The sequence below is a fragment of the Misgurnus anguillicaudatus genome, unplaced genomic scaffold, assembly GCF_027580225.2.
Source record: "Misgurnus anguillicaudatus unplaced genomic scaffold, ASM2758022v2 HiC_scaffold_28, whole genome shotgun sequence".
Classification (NCBI taxonomy): domain Eukaryota; kingdom Metazoa; phylum Chordata; class Actinopteri; order Cypriniformes; family Cobitidae; genus Misgurnus; species Misgurnus anguillicaudatus.
In genome coordinates, this window is record NW_027395278.1 from 4,812,405 (window position 1) to 4,829,888 (window position 17,484).

At 38.6% G+C, this 17,484-nt stretch overlaps 1 protein-coding gene across 3 annotated transcripts; it reads right to left on the minus strand.

Annotated features, from left to right (window-relative positions):
- Positions 1–3,470: 3,470 nt before the first annotated feature.
- LOC141362564 (cytosolic 5'-nucleotidase 1A-like) lies at positions 3,471–11,970 on the minus strand. Of its 3 annotated transcripts, none has more exons than XM_073864817.1 (6): positions 11,601–11,970; positions 8,076–8,243; positions 7,518–7,647; positions 5,140–5,262; positions 4,864–5,048; positions 3,471–4,743 (listed from the first exon to the last, which is right to left on the minus strand). In XM_073864817.1, exons 1-6 carry the CDS (start codon positions 11,676–11,678, stop codon positions 4,369–4,371), a joined length of 1,059 nt encoding a protein of 352 aa, XP_073720918.1. In that variant the 5' UTR covers positions 11,679–11,970; the 3' UTR covers positions 3,471–4,368. The 3 variants fall into 3 exon arrangements, with proteins under 3 accessions (XP_073720918.1, XP_073720919.1, XP_073720920.1); XM_073864818.1 differs by lacking the exon at positions 11,601–11,970 and adding an exon at positions 11,314–11,508; XM_073864819.1 differs by lacking the exon at positions 11,601–11,970 and adding an exon at positions 11,197–11,506.
- Positions 11,971–17,484: the final 5,514 nt, after the last annotated feature.

Here is a 17,484-nt window from a genome sequence, read left to right on the forward strand (position 1 = left end):
GTTAGCCCCCCTGTGTTAGCATACCCTAACTTCAACTCACCTTTCGTATTACACACCGATGCTTCAGACCAGGGGCTGGGCGCAATTCTTTATCAACACCAGGATGGCAAGTTGAGAGTTATTGGGTACGGGTCTAGGACTTTGACTGCAGCTGAGCGAAACTACCATCTGCATAGTGGGAAACTAGAGTTCCTTGCCCTGAAGTGGGCTGTGTGTGAAAAGTTTAGAGATTACTTATTTTATGCACCCCACTTCACAATTTATACAGACAACAATCCACTGACCTACATTATGACCACAGCAAAGCTAAATGCGGTAGGCCATCGGTGGGTTGGGGAACTCTCCGACTTCAGATTTGACATAAAATACAGACCGAGGAAGTCCAACATAGACGCTGACACGCTGTCACGTCTCCCTTTGGACATTGATGCTTATGCGGAGTCCTGTACCAAAGAGTGTACCGAAGATGTGGTTCATGCAGTATGGGATGGAAGTAAAGTAGCCAAACAGAAAGATGTAGCCTGGGTGGCAGCTCTCAACATCTCCTCCCAAGCTGACCCGTCTCTCTCCTTCGATCACTTAAGTGCAATTAGCCAGAGTGAGCTTGTGGAAGCACAACATGCAGATGAAGCCATCAGTGAAATTATCAAGTTAAAAGAGGCTGGTACACCTTTAACTGACGAGATACGGAAAGCTGCTAGTGGAGCCACCAAAAGACTATTCTATGAATGGGGAAAGCTAGTTTTGGAGAATGGTCTCCTATACAGACTTGCTAATGAAAGAAAGCAGTTGGTGCTCCCTGCCAAGTACAAACACCTTGTTTTGAAAAAACTCCATAACGAAATGGCCCATGTTGGTACACAAAGGGTACTTAACCTTGCCAGAACCAGGTTCTATTGGCCTTTTATGGCCAGAGAGATCGAGGACCAAGTCACTAAGAAGTGTCCATGCATAAAATCAAAGAAGCCAGTTACTCATGTTTGCGCCCCAATGGGTAGTATCACATCAAGCTCACCACTAGAGTTGGTGTGTATTGACTATTTACATCTAGAGACCAGTCGTGGTGGCTATGAATATATCCTTGTGGTCGTTGATCATTTTACAAGATTCGCTCAAGCTTACCCAACAAAAAATAAGAGTGGCAAGACTGCAGCTGAGCGCATCTTTAATGATTTCATTCTACGCTTCGGATGTCCATCAAAGTTACACCACGACCAAGGCCGTGAATTTGAGAATGAGCTCTTTCGTACACTTCAACAGCTGTCAGGTATCCGTCATTCAAGAACATCACCATACCATCCCCAGGGAAACCCTGCGGAAAGGTTTAATCGGACGATACTCCAGATGCTAAGAACATTGTCGGATAAAGAAAAGGAACGATGGAAAGATCAAATCCCACAAGTTGTACATGCGTACAATTGTACTCGGCACGAGTCGACAGGCTTCTCACCCTTCTTTCTTCTTTATGGCCGCCATCCCCGCCTTCCCATTGATTTACTATTCGGCTTGGTTGAAGAGACAGACTCTGACTCGCCAAAAGGATATGCAAAGAAGTGGGCAAAGCAGATGTCTGAAGCTTATCGAATAGCCAATGAGAACAGCAGACAGGCCAGTGCAAAAGGCAAAGTGCTTTACGACAAGAAAGCAAGAGGAGTGGTACTACAGCCTGGCGATAGGGTCTTAGTCAGGAACCTCAGTGAGCGAGGTGGCCCAGGAAAACTACGGTCATACTGGGAAAAGTCCATCTACGTTGTTAAGGAACAGTTCGCGGATAACCCAGTGTATGTAGTTCACCCTGAGTCTGGGGACAAGAGGAAGACAAGAACACTACACCGCAATTTGCTTTTATTAGTAAATGACCTTCCAGTTGAAGCTCCTCCATGCCATGACGCTCCTGAAAAGAACACAAAGGAAAGTGAATGCCAGACTCGACGTACCAACGTGCCAGAACAGGCAGATCTGCAGGAAGAATCAGATTCAGACTCAAATTCTGATGATGACTCAGATGGCCATCGTTATTGGCTGAGGTTACCAACAGAAAGGATACAGGAGATACCCGCTGTAGCCCCACAACGACGAATTCCCAGCACTCGGGGTAGTCCAACCTCAGTACCTGTACAGGAAAAAGGGAGAGTTAGGATACAATACTTACCTGAAACAGACCTGATGCCTGGAAACAACGCAGAGATGGAGGAACCAGCAGAGGATGAAGACCAGTCTGTTGTTGCAGGACCTGAGGAACAAGATGGATATGATGAGGCTCCAGAGCCCATCCAGGAGGAACAGGCTCCAGCCAATCCGGTGCCAGACAACCGGGCCGAGGTCAGGAGGTCAAGTCGAGACAGACGACCTAGACAGATTTTTACATATGAGAACCTGGGTCAGCCCTCACTGACAACACAAGCCACAGTTAATATGGCAAACACACACTTACAATCACCTGCTTACACTACAACTCAAATCACTCAACCCATGCACTCTCTTATCCCCTATCCAACACCAACCTATCCACTAAACTCATATTCTACCATTTACCCACTATTTACATACATGCCTTACCCCTTAACATCACCACCATACCTATTACCAGTTCCTGTTGCCTGTTAAAAGAGAAAAGAGAGTTTTAGTTAAAAGATGAGCAGAAAATGGTGGGACCTATTTCTTTTTGCCGGGGAGTGTGTGACAACCACAAAAGTGTTGTATTTGTGTTTTTAAGAATATTCACAACTATTGTCTTTTATTTGAAAACAGTTTATTGTATTTCTTTTAAAGAAAGAAAATATAAGTATCCAAAGGGTTCTATTTTTATGTGACTTTTCCTGTTTTAAAGTTAATTGAGTAGTGTTTGCTCCAGGCCAGCAGGGGGCAGTGTCGGGTGACAGGTTTACTGTAGCTGCGTGAGTTGTGAGTTTCTCATTACTGCAGAGAGCTCAAACCTGAACGCTGTCTCCTCATTTCTCTCCTGTTTTACAGGAATTAATCTGTTCTTTACAGTGCCGTTGCTACGGTACCTGTTACAAATACATTTAATTTTTTCCCAATACAAACATCCTAATGAAGCACAGATGCTTGGAAAATGTAACTAATGTAACTAAGTATTGTCCACCTCTGCTATCAAGTCCAACTAAATTTAATTTAAGCTGATAATAGTCAGTTTTTCTGGCATTTTCAGCAGCCCCTATGAAAACCAGATAATTTGTTGCACATTTTGCCACTCAACCGGGCGAGCTCTCGCGTGGTCACGTGGAAAAGTTACGTCAATGCATACCCTCTATTAAGACAGCAACACCACAGACAAATTAGCCTATTTGTTTTTATTGGAATTTAAAGTTTATTTAAACTGTTGTAAAGTAGAGTGACACCACTTGCCACCCCAACTGAAGAATGACCCAAACACTTTACAAATGTGAGACACCATTCGATTAAACTCAAATATCCTAAAAGGGTCAAAAATGCTCCAAGACTTTAGTAATTTTTCATCTTTTATTTTAGACAATAAATAGTTTCTCTTTTCACTGTTCGTAACAGCGGTGTGGTGGAAAAATGCAAAGCATATGCCCTGAGTGCAACACTGTTTCAAATCCACGCTGGACACAGTGAAACAATTACATTAGCAATTAAACAAACTTTCACATAACACAAACATTACAACACAGCATACATACAATATACAGTACATAGATACATGCAGACAACCCCTTTTAAATCAAATACATGTTGAAGTAAAAATGTTGTGTAAAACAGCCCTTTTACAGTGAACTATCAGAACTGGTATGGCTAAAACGTTATAGCTAATAGTGACATGTGATTTAAAAGCCTCAAATACTTAAAATATAAATAAAGCTTTTTCTATGACAAAAAATAGCATTTCTTTCTAAAATTAAAATAGATAATAGCCGTTATGTAAAACATATAGGATACATATGATTTTCCGGACAGAGATTAGTTTAAGCCAGGACTAGGTCTTAGTTTAATAAGGAAATATAACTAGTTTTAACAAACATGCCTTACTAAAAACATTACTTGTGTGCATTTTGAGGCAAACAAATGGCACTGATATTATTTCGACAATATGTCAGTGCAAGTTGTTTTCAGTTTTGACACTCTTACAATAATTTTAGTCTAGGACTAGTCTAATACCTGTCCGGGAAACCACCCCATAGTGTGACAAGTGGTTCATTTTAACAAACATTTACAAGCATTTTCAGTGTTTCTTTGAGTTGCCTTAATTTAAAAACACCTTGTACTTGTACATATCTTATATATCAGTGTGATTGTTTTGTCTGAGGATGCACACCAGTATTTTTTGTAAGGTTTGTGTGTAAAAACTACTTAAATGTCTTGATATAACCAAGAATGGATGAGTATTCACTCTGGCTGCTTGAAAGACACATCCTTTTTTACATCCTTCCCTGATGGAAACCTCTGGGCAATTCCATAAGGAACATGAGCTGCCACAGTTCCAAGTTCTGCTGCTCCTTCTACGTGAAACATCTGATCATCAAAGAAGATATGAGGCTTAATCTTTTCTAGCATGGGGCCCTTGGGGGCCCCCGCAAGAAAGAGGGCCTCATCTATCTCCAGACCCCAGGAACGTAGTGTCTTTAGGGCCCGGGTGCCTGAACTGGCTGCACTTCTAGCAGTGACCAAGTAGGTACGAATTGGACAGTCCATTCGTTGACCTTTGCCATAAAATTTCTGTTGCAGTTTCCCTAGGGATTCCAAAAATCCCTTCAGTGGCCCCTAATAAAAAGAGATTCATTTAGCCAACAGATAAAAACACATTTTTGGATCATGAAACAAAATAAAAAACCATGAGAAGCCACACACTGTAACACTGTTATAAAATTACTTTGAACACACATGATCAAGGGGTTTATTTTCATGGGCCTTTTCGTGCTCAAAGAACTTATCCAATCCATGAGCTTTGTAGATTCTCTCCGATTCATCTGAGAAGAGAACAGCATCTCCATCAAAGGCCACTCGCAGCTGAGTCTCTGGAACCTCTGTTATTTTTCCTGGGGAGAACACTGTTGCTGCTGCAATTCCTACCAATGTGAACCAATTTTACATTATAACATTAAAGAAATATTTACAAATCTACAGTCACAGTTCATTATATCCCAAAACTGTTCTCACCTTGTTCAATGGCTTCTCTTACTTTCATAGAATCTGCAGACAGGTAAAGGTTGGTATGGTAGGCTTTCAGATAGCCAATAGGACTCTTGCCGCCAGTCATGCAAAAGCGCTCTATAAACAGCTCTGGACATCAGAAAAAACATATTTTACATGTAAACTATCATCAAACTTACATACACATCAGATACAATAAAAAAGCGTATTGAAGCTAAAGCTCCTCAATTTGTGAAAATGGAAAGAAGGCATAGTATAAAGCAGAACTGGAGTTTGGCTAACCAAGAAATTTTTCAAGGATTACTCATAAAAACCCTGATATTTACTCACCCCCATGTCATCCAAGATGTTTAAGTCTTTCTTTGTTGACGATCGTTTCATAAGATAAGACCCTTAATGCCTCGGTTGGGATCGTTTAGAGCCCTTTGAAGCAGCATTGAAACTGCAATTTTAAACTGCATTGAAACTGTGAACTGTTGAGGTCCAATAAAGTCTATTATGACCTAGAAATACCATGTGCATTAAACACCCTGCACAAATGAGATAAAATCGTGGCTCCACTAACTTTCTTATTTTAAATTCCAATAAAACGGAAATCATAGTCTTTGGCCCCCCCAAACGCCAAAGCCCACTTCCAATTTGACCTTCGATAAACAAAATGTGCGTGTTGTGGCTTCACAAATGCTTTGCTGCATACCTCGGTTGTAACGAGTGGCTATTTCAGTCAAAGTTGCTCTTCTATCAGCTTGAATCAGTCGGCACATTCTCCTCTGACCTCTAGCATCAACAAGGCATTTTCACCCACAGGACTGCCGCATACTGGATGTTTTTACCATTTTTTGTAAACCCTAGAAATGGTTGTGCGTAAAAATCCCAGTAATCCCAGATTGTGAAATACTCAGACTGGCCCATCTGGCACCAACAACCATGCCACGCTCAAAATTGCTTAAATCACCTTTCTTTCCTATTCTGACATTCATGCTGCATCCGAAACCGCATACTTCATACTATATAGTACGCGAAAAGCAGTAGGCGAGGCGAGTAGTATGTCCGAATACATAGTATTCGAAAAACAGTATGCGAAAAGTACCCAGATGACCCACTACTTCCAGTTAGATTTTGCAGTGTGCATACGATGGACATTTCACTATCCCATGATGCCCCGGGAGAGGAGTTATCCAATGAAGAAGAAGAGGCATGCGGATGTTTTCGCGCTGAAATGACATGACGTGATGACGACGTATGTCACGTGATGTAGCAACATGGTGGATGTAGTACGTCCGAATCTCATTCATACTACCAGGACTCATACTATACAGTACCTACTGTTTTAACGCCAAGTAAGTAGGTATTTCATCTTATTCAGTACCTACTATACAGTATCCGGTTTCGGACGCAGCCTCAGTTTGGAGTTCAGGAGATTGTTCTGACCAGGACCACACCCCTAAATGCATTGAAGCAACTGCCATATAATTGGTTGATTAGATAATTGCATTAATGAGAAATTGAACAGGTGTTTCTAATAATCCTTTAGGTGAGTGTATATGTTTTACCCTGTACAGCACTTTGGTAGGTTCCTACTGTACCTTCTTTAAAGCGCTTTATAAATAAATCAACTTTAACTATTATATTGACAAAAATCCTTTAATGTTTTCCTCAAAAAAACTTAATTTCTTCTTGACTGAACAAAGAAAGACATTAACATCTTGGATGACGTGGGGTGAGTAAATTATCAGATTTTTTACGAAAGTGTAATATTCCTTTAAAGGTGACATAGAATGGTTGAACGGAGCATTTATCCTTGTTCTGTGATGTGACATGTAGACAAAAACATTTTTGTTTGGGTCTGTAATGCCTTAGAAGCTTCCTAAAAACCTCTCTCAGATAGCTCTATTAGGGTGGGGCTTTTTAACAATTGGTTTTGCACCTATTTGGCTCCCCCTACTGGCTTAACTTGCAATCTCCTTACTGATTGGCTGACTTTGCCTGCACTCAAGAAATGTAGCCAATTATTTTAAAGTGGAGGGGCAGTTAGATGCCTGTGATGTCATAAGCATCAGTTTTTCAGATTGGGCTGTTTTCTGGCTGACATTCCTAAAAGAGAAATTTCAATGAGACTGAGATGTTTAACATGTTTAGCACTTTTTGTATGTTTGTGAATGTGGGTAGACTACCATTATTCAACAAAGACAAGGTAAAAATGGTTTTTCATTCTTTGTTCCCTTTAATTCTCAAAACTGGAGTAAAGAAAGAAACGGTGAAATGTAAAATAGTTATTTTTTTAAACCTATTATGTTAAAGATCACATAGTGTTAGCAGATCCATACTGACATATGACACCAGGTGACTACTTCAAAGGGATGCTTTTGAATTTTTTGACTCACGGTGGTGGTTAATTGAGTTGATGAGTCTAAGTCCCACATGAGCATGATTGCTGGTCATCAGAACCACGTCAAAGAGCTCTTCACTGTCTGGATACAATTCCCTCAGCTTAGCATTCACTGCTTCCACTGCCTATAGAGGATAAAGCAAACATTTTGGCCTCCTCTCTACTTATGCTTGCACTCATATTTCTTGAACTGTTTTAAATATTAGAGTATAAAATAGCACTTTGGCCTTCATATGGGGCGTAAGCGTTAACGCTTAACGGAAGGCTTGTCTGAAGTGTGGCCAACAGCCAATCACAGTGGCCAGTACACATGCTCCGGTCTTCCATAAACGTAATTGGCTGGCTCTGCCTAGGTTATCTGCATAAGGCGATCTGATTGGCTGATGCACGTGTTGCCGCTTAAAAAGTTGAGAAATGTTCAACTTCTGCGCGAGCAACGGCCACAATTCAGTTCGGCAACGCATGACGGCACTCATTAAAAGTGAATAGAAAGCGTTAACGGTCACTGATCATCATCAGGTAGTCAGTATATGCTGGAACAGGGTGGATTTACCTTAATGAAGGAAAAAGCAGGTCCAGGAGTAAAAGGCTCAGTCTCATGTTGAAACTGGTAACTCAGATATGCTTCCATTCCCTGCTGTTCATAGATCTCCTGCTCCAGATCCATATTGAAGAGGGCACGAGAGGACACAGCAATAGTCATGGCATTCTGAGGCTTTGGCTGTATAAACACAATGTAACATATTCAAAATTACAGTGGAGCTCAAGAGAGTGTAGGCTATTGGACGAGCAGGTAAATAGAGAAATGTATGGCCTTCGGAGTAAGGCCCTGTTCCAAATGGCACACTTCGGACTTGTGGACTTCCTTACACTTTGTTGACATCATGTAGTGCAGACCTTAGGGACCCTTGACGCGAGTTCACGAGGGCACCCTGGAGTCATATTTTTGGACAAACACAAGCGTCACGCCAGAAATAGGAAGAGAATTGGTGAACTCTTCCCATCCGTCGTCTGATTGCTCTTTCGCAAGGACATCTGGGTTGGAAAAGTGTGTGGAGCCTGCAGCAGTGCAGGCTTCGCCGAAGACCGCATTAAGGCTGCAAAGGGGGTGCTAAAAAGGATGGGACACCTACAGACTCGTAGACGTAGCAAGCATGTGCAACTTAAGGCCACGAGACCAAAAGTCCACATGAAGTGTGCCAATTTGGGACAGGACCTGAGAAACGGACAAAGTCATAATCCCTGTCCCAAATTTGCACACTCCGGACTTGTGGACTTCCTCACACTTTGATGGCATCATGTAGTCCAGACGTTAGGGACCCTTGACGGGAGTTCACAAGGGCACACAGGAGTCGAATTTTGTGAAAGACTCGAGCATCACGCCGGAAATTGGAAGAGAAGTTGCCCATCGATTGCTTTTTCGCAAAGACTTCTGGGTTGGAAAAGTGTGTGGAGCCTACAGCCATGCGGGCTTTTCCGAAGACCGCATCAAGGGTGCAAAGGGGGCGCTGATGAGCACACTTCAGAGCATAAAATTAAGAGATGAGACACCTTCGTAGATTAGGCAAGCACAGGCAATTAAGGCCAAAAAGTGACCGAAAGTCCACATGATGTGCGCCATTTGGGACAGGGCCAGAGATGGTTAAAGTTAAATGACATAACATTGACACCTGACACTTTGACCTGACAGCTCAAATGATAAAACATCAAGCTTAGTTTTGAACAGTGAATATTTTACAGTGATCTGTAAAATCAGTGAACTACTTGCTCAATACCCAGCTAACAAATTTTGGTTCCCAAAACGTTTTCCTAACGTTAGTTTTTGGTTCTAAAAAGTTCCCCTTACCTTAGTTTTTGGTTCCCATAACGTAATTTTTTTAAGGTTTGCTTTTGGTTAACCAGGAAAGTTTTCTTTCCGGAAATAAAACGTTATTTTTTGGTTAGTTTAACGTACCCTTAAAGGACAAGTTCGGTATTTTACACTTAAAGCACTGTTTTCAGATTGTTTATGATGAAATAGAACGGTTTCGACTGAAATTTCGACATATGCGCCTGCCCCAAGAATTTTCAGGTGTTTGTGTTTCCCATCTCTACAATGGGTTTAATGGTGCACTGGAACAATCCTTCCTAAAATGCATTAAACTTTCGTTTACAAAGACGTAAAACTCACCGAGTGGTCAGGGGTGTTCACTGGTATGCTCACACAAAAATCGCTGCAAATTACGCATTCCAACAGGTTTTATTGTAGTTTTTGCCAACTCCATTGACTTGTATTAGATGTGCTGTGAGGTACGGTATTACTCCGCGCCGGGAACTTTGTTTGTATTCTTGCAATTGGCAAAGGCGGATTAGCGCCACCACCTGGGCTGGAGTGTCTATTATTCAAGCTCTCAGCGGAAGAATATACAATGTGAGGTGTTTGGAAAAATAGGTCCACAAGTTAACAACGAATGCTAAAACACCTGTTGGAAAGCATCTTTTGCAGCGATTTTTGTGTGAGCATATCAGTGAACACCGCTGACCACTCGGTGAGTTTCATGTCTTTGTAAACGAAAGTTTAATGCATTTTAGAAAGGATTGTTTCAGTGCACCTATAAACCCATTGTAGAGGTGGGAGGTGAAACACAAACACCCGAAAATTCTCGGGGCAGCCGCATATGTCGAAATTTCAGTCAAAACCATTCTATTTCATCATAAACAATCTGAAAACAGGGCTTTAAATGTAAAATACCGAACTTGTCCTTTAACGTTATAATAACGTTAGGAGAACGTTAGTTTTAGGTTAGTTTAACGTTAGAATAACCACCCTGCAACGTTATGGGAACGCTATTTTATGGTTGCAAAAAATAAAACCTAAAAATAACGTTCCCAGAACGTTATTATTTGGTTCGGAAAAAATAACCAAAAACTAACGTTAGTAGAACGTTCTGTGTCTGCTGGGTAACTACTTGCTTATTTTAACCAAAGATGTCAGTGACAAGTTTTAATGGGAGATTAGACTAGTCCTAGACTAGATTAAATGTAAGAACTGTCCAAACTAAAAACAACTTGCACTGACATATCTTAAAATACATCATTGCCCTTTGTTTTGCCTCAAAATGCACACAAGTATTTTTTTTAGTAAGGCATGATTGTTAATTTGTTAAAACTAATTATTTTTCCTAATTAAACTGAGGCCTAGTCCTGCTGTTTTAAGATAATCCATGTCCAGGAAACTGCCCCATAATTTTGATATAACAAATAACACAAGAATATTAATATAAAAATATATATGTATAACAAGTATTTTACTTAAACATATGAAGAGTTTCGTTGCAAAACGAGATAAATCCGTTTTTAACATTTTTGTCAAAACATGTTTATTATTATGTTATCATGTTATTATTTTGTTTTATTGTGCTACTTAGCTGTATTTTTTAAGTTATGAAGGTTTAAATCAAAACAAACCAACTGCAGTTGAATTGATATTAATTGGAATGCACAACCAAAAAAAAACGAGATTTCTGAAAAAGTAAAAAAAACGGAGTTATCTCGTTTTGCAACGAAACTCTTCATATATAGGCATAGCCTAAATAAAAATAGGCATGTACCGTATTTTGTACATATGTACATGTATTTAAATTAATCAAAAGACAAATAAATATCCAGTACAATAAGACGAAACAGAAACTTACAATAAATCGCCCTCATACTAAATTTTGTTAAAATCGCTGTGTAATCTGCGCTACGCGTATTATTGAAGCAACTGGTCTCGCGCATCCCCATAGCCAGTTCACAAACGTGGTTCATACCAAACGCTGCGTTGCAATTTTATCTCGGATCATCTTCTTATTATTTTTGCCGTTGCACTGTTGCATGCACGTTTTATTCCTGTACGCAGTCAGTTATGTTAAAGGCATCACTGCACCAAATGTCGAGCGCGTCTGTTAAATGTCCAGTTGCAGGTGGCGCTTATATTTATAGAGCTTTTATCACATGCATACGCTTCTGGTATCTCAGCACATCCACTTATGTTGAAGATCACACCTATTTTTACTTAATAATGGCACATTATATGAAACTTTTAATAGAAACTCACCGGTTTAGGTTTCTTGCTGGGGCTTGACTCCTTGCGTTCCCAAAAACTGTGCATCTCTTTTACACGTGTTTTATCCATGATAAGCAGCTAAGTGCTTGCTGAAGGTCAGAAGGATGTCTGCTCTCTATGACTTACTGTACACATAGAAACACGAACACAGGATAATGTCTGGATATTTAGTCCTTGAAGCAAAACTGAATCCTGCAATCCAATGAGCGGGAACTGATATATATACAGCATAATTGAAGGAGACAGCTGCTTTGATAATTACCTGTTCGCACACACCTTTACATCTTTATTATTTCACTTTCAGGCTTCAAAGACTGAGATCTCCCTTTAGCATCCATCGGCTATGATTGCTGTAGTCGTGCATCGTGCTAGTCAGTGTATACCTGAATCGATTTATTTTTGGATTGGCCATCTCAGTGATGTAGATATCAGCAATGTTCCCATGACAACTGCTGGTGTTAATATGTAACGTTACTGTTATACTAAGTCCTAGATAATTCTTAAAAGACAGTGCTAGGGATTGAGAAAATGAATCGGTGAAATATAGCCAGCGCGGACAGCACATCACGTGACTGGTACTAATGCACCAAATACGTAATAAAAAAATATATCAACCAGAATTCAAGAGGTTATCCCGTTCATTTATACAATACCTTCTGGGATAATTATATTCTTATGCTAAAATTAAATCAGTTCTTCTTACTTTATTCACTGGAGATAGTAATTTTAAAACTGATTATTATACTAACAAATATATAAGACAGGTATTTTTAAAAACCTGTTACCCATGTCAAGTTAAAAGAAATAAGTTAGATCACATGTTTGATAAAAAAATACTATAAAATATCTTAAAACAGCTTAAAGTTTTTGAATTGAGATTTATCCTTTTATCAAATTGTCCCGTTCTTTCTGCAATGGCAATTCTGAAGACACTGATCACATCTTTTATACGTGTCATTTTTCCCAAATCTTTTGTTCAGGACTGATTGATAGAAAAAGATGTGGTTTTTGATGGTTTCGCATTCACTTTGCAACATATTTTATTTGGAATACCCAAAAATTGCTGTTCATTTTTATCTGCTTAATATCATTGTAATATTGGCAAATAGTTAATTCATAAATCTAATTTTTTTTTAAATCCCTTCCACTAAAAAAAAAAAATGACAAAGTGTTTTTCCAAAGCTCTTGCTATAATGACAGGTGGGAATGCAATGAAGCTACCATATTATTTATTGTGATATTGCCTTTAATTTTCCCCCTTTCTTTTTACTCTTTAGGTTCAAGTTATGATTTCAATGTTGTATTTATTTATTCTCCTTTTCGTTTCTAAATCATTTTATTTATTTTTTTGGTTACACTGTGTTGAGCCTTTCATTTCAATCTCTTCATGTAGAATGAATACTGTTGTATCTAAAATTATGTATTCAATAAAAACATCAGGAGGTAAAAATGCATTTATTGTATAACCAATTAGTTTACATCAACAAAAATCATTGTTCTCCTGCAAGATTTTGTACAACAATACTTGACAGAAAATTAATAGCTTTCTCATTAAAACACATTTAAGCAATGTATGGATTGGACGATCATTTAAGGATATTGATCATAAAAGCAATTTCATGATTGAGATGGCTATGAAAGATAAAATTTCTCTTTAAAATGCAGTTTTCTGGCAAAGAGTATTTAGCAATTTTATTAAAGGGGCCAAGACTTTTTTAAAATGTCAAATAAATCTTTGGTGTCCCCAGAGCACATATGTGAGGTTTTAGCTCAAAATACCATATAATTAATTTATTATAGCATGTTCAAATTGCCACTTTGTAGGTGTGTGCAAAAATATGTGTTGGGTGTGTCCTTTAAAATGCAAATGAGCTGATGAAATTCAAACACTGCTCACAATGATGGTGGTTTGTTGCAATTAAAACTCAATTGTGCTTTTTCCTGCACTAAATGGCAGTGCTGTGGTTGGATAGTACAGATTAAGGGGTGGTATTATTAGAATAAGAGCTCCTTATGACATCATAAGGAGAGCCAAATTTCAACGACCTATTTTTTCATGTGCTTGTAGAGAATGGTTTACCAAAACTAAGTTATTGGGTTGATCTTTTTCACACGTTCTAGGTTGATAGAAGCACTGGGGACCCAATCATAGCACTTAAACATGGAAAAAGTCTGATTTTCATGCCATGCAAAGTATCAGGATGTAATGCACTGACAAGTGCATTAAAGATTTTGCTAAGGTTTCTCAGAATTCCATACATCAACTATACAGTTTTTTCATATTGAAGTCACAGGTGGTGCTGGCGCATATAGCTATCTCTGGTTGAAACAGGGAAACACCCTGGACAGGTGGTACTTAGGTCCTGTCCCAAATGGCACACTCCGGACTTGTGGTCCTCCTCAAAGGTCCACACTTTGATGACATCACGTAGTCCAGACTTTAGGGACCCTTAATGGGAGTGCACGTGGGTGCAACGGAGTCGTATTTTGGGACAGACTCGAGCGTCACACCGGAAATAGGTAGAGAAGTTGCCCGTCAGTGTGAGCTCCTCCCTTCCGTCGTCTGATTGGTCTGATTGCTCTTTCGCAAGGACTTCTGGGTTGGTAATGTGCGCGAAGCCTGCTGCAGTGCGGGCTTCGCTGAAGACCGCATCAAGGGGGCAAAGGAGGCGCTGATGAGCACACTTCAAGGCGTAAAAATGACAGATGGGACACCCTACGGACTCGTGGACTAAGCGAGCACGCGCAATTTAAGGCCACGAGACCGAAAGTCCACATGAAGTGCGCCATTTGGGACAGGGCCACAGTCACTTTAGCTAATTCAAGTCAATTATTTCTGTACATAGTTTCCAAGACTCAATCTATAATATGAAAAATACTTTATCTTTATACTGTTGGTTAAACAATTAACAAAAGGTGTAAAAACACCTTAAAAGTTTAATTTGTGTGAAAAAAACCACAACTTTTTTTTCTCTCAACAGGTATTGTTTTTCGGAATAATGAAAACTTGTATCTTGTTATAAGCACCATTCATACTATTTCCTCCCTGTGACACATCGCTTTTATTGTTTCCCAATCTTTGTAAGTTACTTAGAATAAAAGCATCTGCTAAATGTAAATGTTATGCGGGCAGTTTCCCAGACAGGGTTATACTAATCCAAAACTACGCCTTAGGACATTCAAGTCGTTTTTACATACATACCTTACAAAAACAATACTAAAAATATGCATCTCAAGACAAAACAATGATAAATGTTAAGATATGTCTGTGAAAGATCTTCTTAAATTAAGCCAGCTCAAACATACATTTTAATCTGGGACTGTCTAGGAAACCGCTCAATAGATCTCAGAATGGGGCAGTGGATTGTGTTGTTCACACAATGGAAATCAAAAAGGACATTACAAGTAAGCTCCAGTTATGTAAAGAAAAAGATCATTTATTACTTTCATTGCATGACATAAATACTTGGTAGACTTCGAAAAGTTTTTTTTACATCTTAGACTGAACCGGCCATTATAAAATAAAAACAAGCTTTGAATAAATAGTGTAAATTCTCTCGTTGTGATTTTTCTCTTTATACAGAAAAAGTAATATTATACATATATAATTTTATTATTTTTGCTCTGTAAAATAAAACATCTGTATAATTTTAAAGACTCATCTTTTTTCAATTAATACAAAAAAGGCAAAAAGCAAAAAGGAGACATTAATGAAGACTGGAAGAAGATTAAATTAGAAAGTGAGCTTATCATGTGACAGGATGGAAGGCTTCAGACACTGAACCTGCCATCAAAGGAAGTCATGAACTTTTGACTGAATCCTTGTTTCACACAATCGCATTTCAAATCAAAATACATTCCAAGAGTAGCTGTAAAAATCAGTTCCTCAGTATCATGCCAATGTACAAGCATGCCTGAGGAATACTGACATCATACAAACAGAAAGCGCAAAACAAAAAAGCAACAAAAAACAGTATCTCTCTAAACAATTAACTTAAAGTATGCTCTGTATTGTTTAGTAGTAGTGTGTGACTGCCAACTGATCCAGTGTCAGGTCCAAGAATAAAGGTACAATATTCAGCCAACCAAGTTAATATATGCAGTAAAAAGGCAAAGCGTTTGACAAGTATTTGTAAACCTACTTGTAAATTATTATTGTTAAGGTTAAGGACACCTTATATCTGCAAGGATCACAACATCTGGAGACAATCTGTTAGGCTTACTTATAACGGAGTTGACCTATTGTTAAGAAAAAGTGATAGATTATATCAAAGTGATATACCTAAACAACATAATTTTAGCAATGCACAGCCATTCCAAGGGGATTATATGGAAAAATAAATGAAATATGAGAAAATTTAGTGAGGACTTCAATATTGTTTCCTAATGCAATGTATAAACCGATTTGCTTAAAGGGATAGTTCACCCAAAAATAAAAATTCTCTCATCGTTTACTCACTCTCATGTTGTTACAACCGTATAAATGTCACTGTTCTGATGAACATTGAGGAATTTTTGTAAACAAACTGTATGTGGACCCCATTTACTTCCATAGTATTCTTTTTTCCTACTATGGAATTGAATGGGGTCCACAAAGGGTTTGTTTACAAACATTTCTCAAAATATCTTCCTTTGTGTTCATCAGAATAAAGAAATTCATACAGGTTTGTAACAACATGAGGGTGAGTAAATGATGACAGAATTTTCATTTTTGGATGAACTTTCCCTTTAAGCGCACATGTGAATGTCTTTAGGACATGAAGACAGCAAAGAAATATTAGCATTAACAAAGTAATAAAAGAGGTAAAGTATTAACTAGTATTAGGTTCCAGCAGAATCAAGCTGCCTTAACCATAAATGTAACTAGTGTACGATATTGCTAGTACAGAACTGGTCGTACTAAACCCCATAAATGCACACAAACATTTGATATACACCCCTTTTCACACTGGCTATATGCGGACTGGAACAGTGGCTATCTCAGAATGCCAGCATTCCCAAAATAGGAACACTATGGAGCAGCAAATAAAAACAATGTGATGCTGCCTGTGAAAACCAGGCTAAAGTTTCCAAATCAAATTCTGAGAAACAAGCATAACATTTTGATTTCAGCCATTATTTTCACATGATCTTGCTCAGTCCACAGATATCGATTATATTTTTTATTCTTTACATTATGTAGGATGGTTTGATGTTAAAAACATTACATTTAAAAATGACTTTAGCTGGGTTTTACAGGCATATTTGACTGACACAAAATAATGTTCTTGATCAGCAAGGAGCTTTCTTTGAAATTTAAGTCATAATGTATAATGTAATTAGTAGTTTGGTGTAGTACTTTTGTAACCAGTGTTTAATACTATTTAGATGCGTTTAATAATAATCCTCAGATCTTAAAGGTCACCTAATGTCAATTTTTCAAGATGTAACATTACTCTCATGTGTCCAGAATGTGCATGTGAAGGTTTAGGTCCAAATATCCTATACATCATTCATTATACGATGTTGAAAACAAATGCCCATTTTTGGGTGTGCATGAAAAAGTGCCGTTTTTGTGTGGGTCTCTTTAAATGCAAATTAGCTGCCGCTTGCCTTCCCGTTTAACATACACCATTTTAATAAGACCATCACCTTACTTCAAAGTTCATAATGAACGTGTGGTAATAAATGAAGGAGGAAGATTAAAATTGGAAATTATGATCGAACTGTGAACTTTGGCTGGTTGTGGGCGGGGCCTGCGCAAAGTGATGTCAGATTGCTCAGAAAATGCCAACAGCTTGTTTTACGGAGATGAAAAAAAGATTAGGCAGATTTGTAGTTGTGTACACACACCAGTGACACGCAATTATGTTCAAACAACAACAAATATAAAACA

Bases quoted from the DNA above. Each gene is read 5' to 3' on its own strand.
- LOC141362564 (XM_073864817.1), bottom strand. From the start codon at position 11,678: ATGGATAAAACACGTGTAAAAGAGATGCACAGTTTTTGGGAACGCAAG. The intron at 7,648-8,075 runs GTAAATCCACCC...TATCCTCTATAG, and splicing joins CTGCTTTTTCCTTCATTAAG to GCAGTGGAAGCAGTGAATGC. The intron at 4,744-4,863 runs GTGTGTTCAAAG...TCTTTTTATTAG, and splicing joins AAAATAAACCCCTTGATCAT to GGGCCACTGAAGGGATTTTT.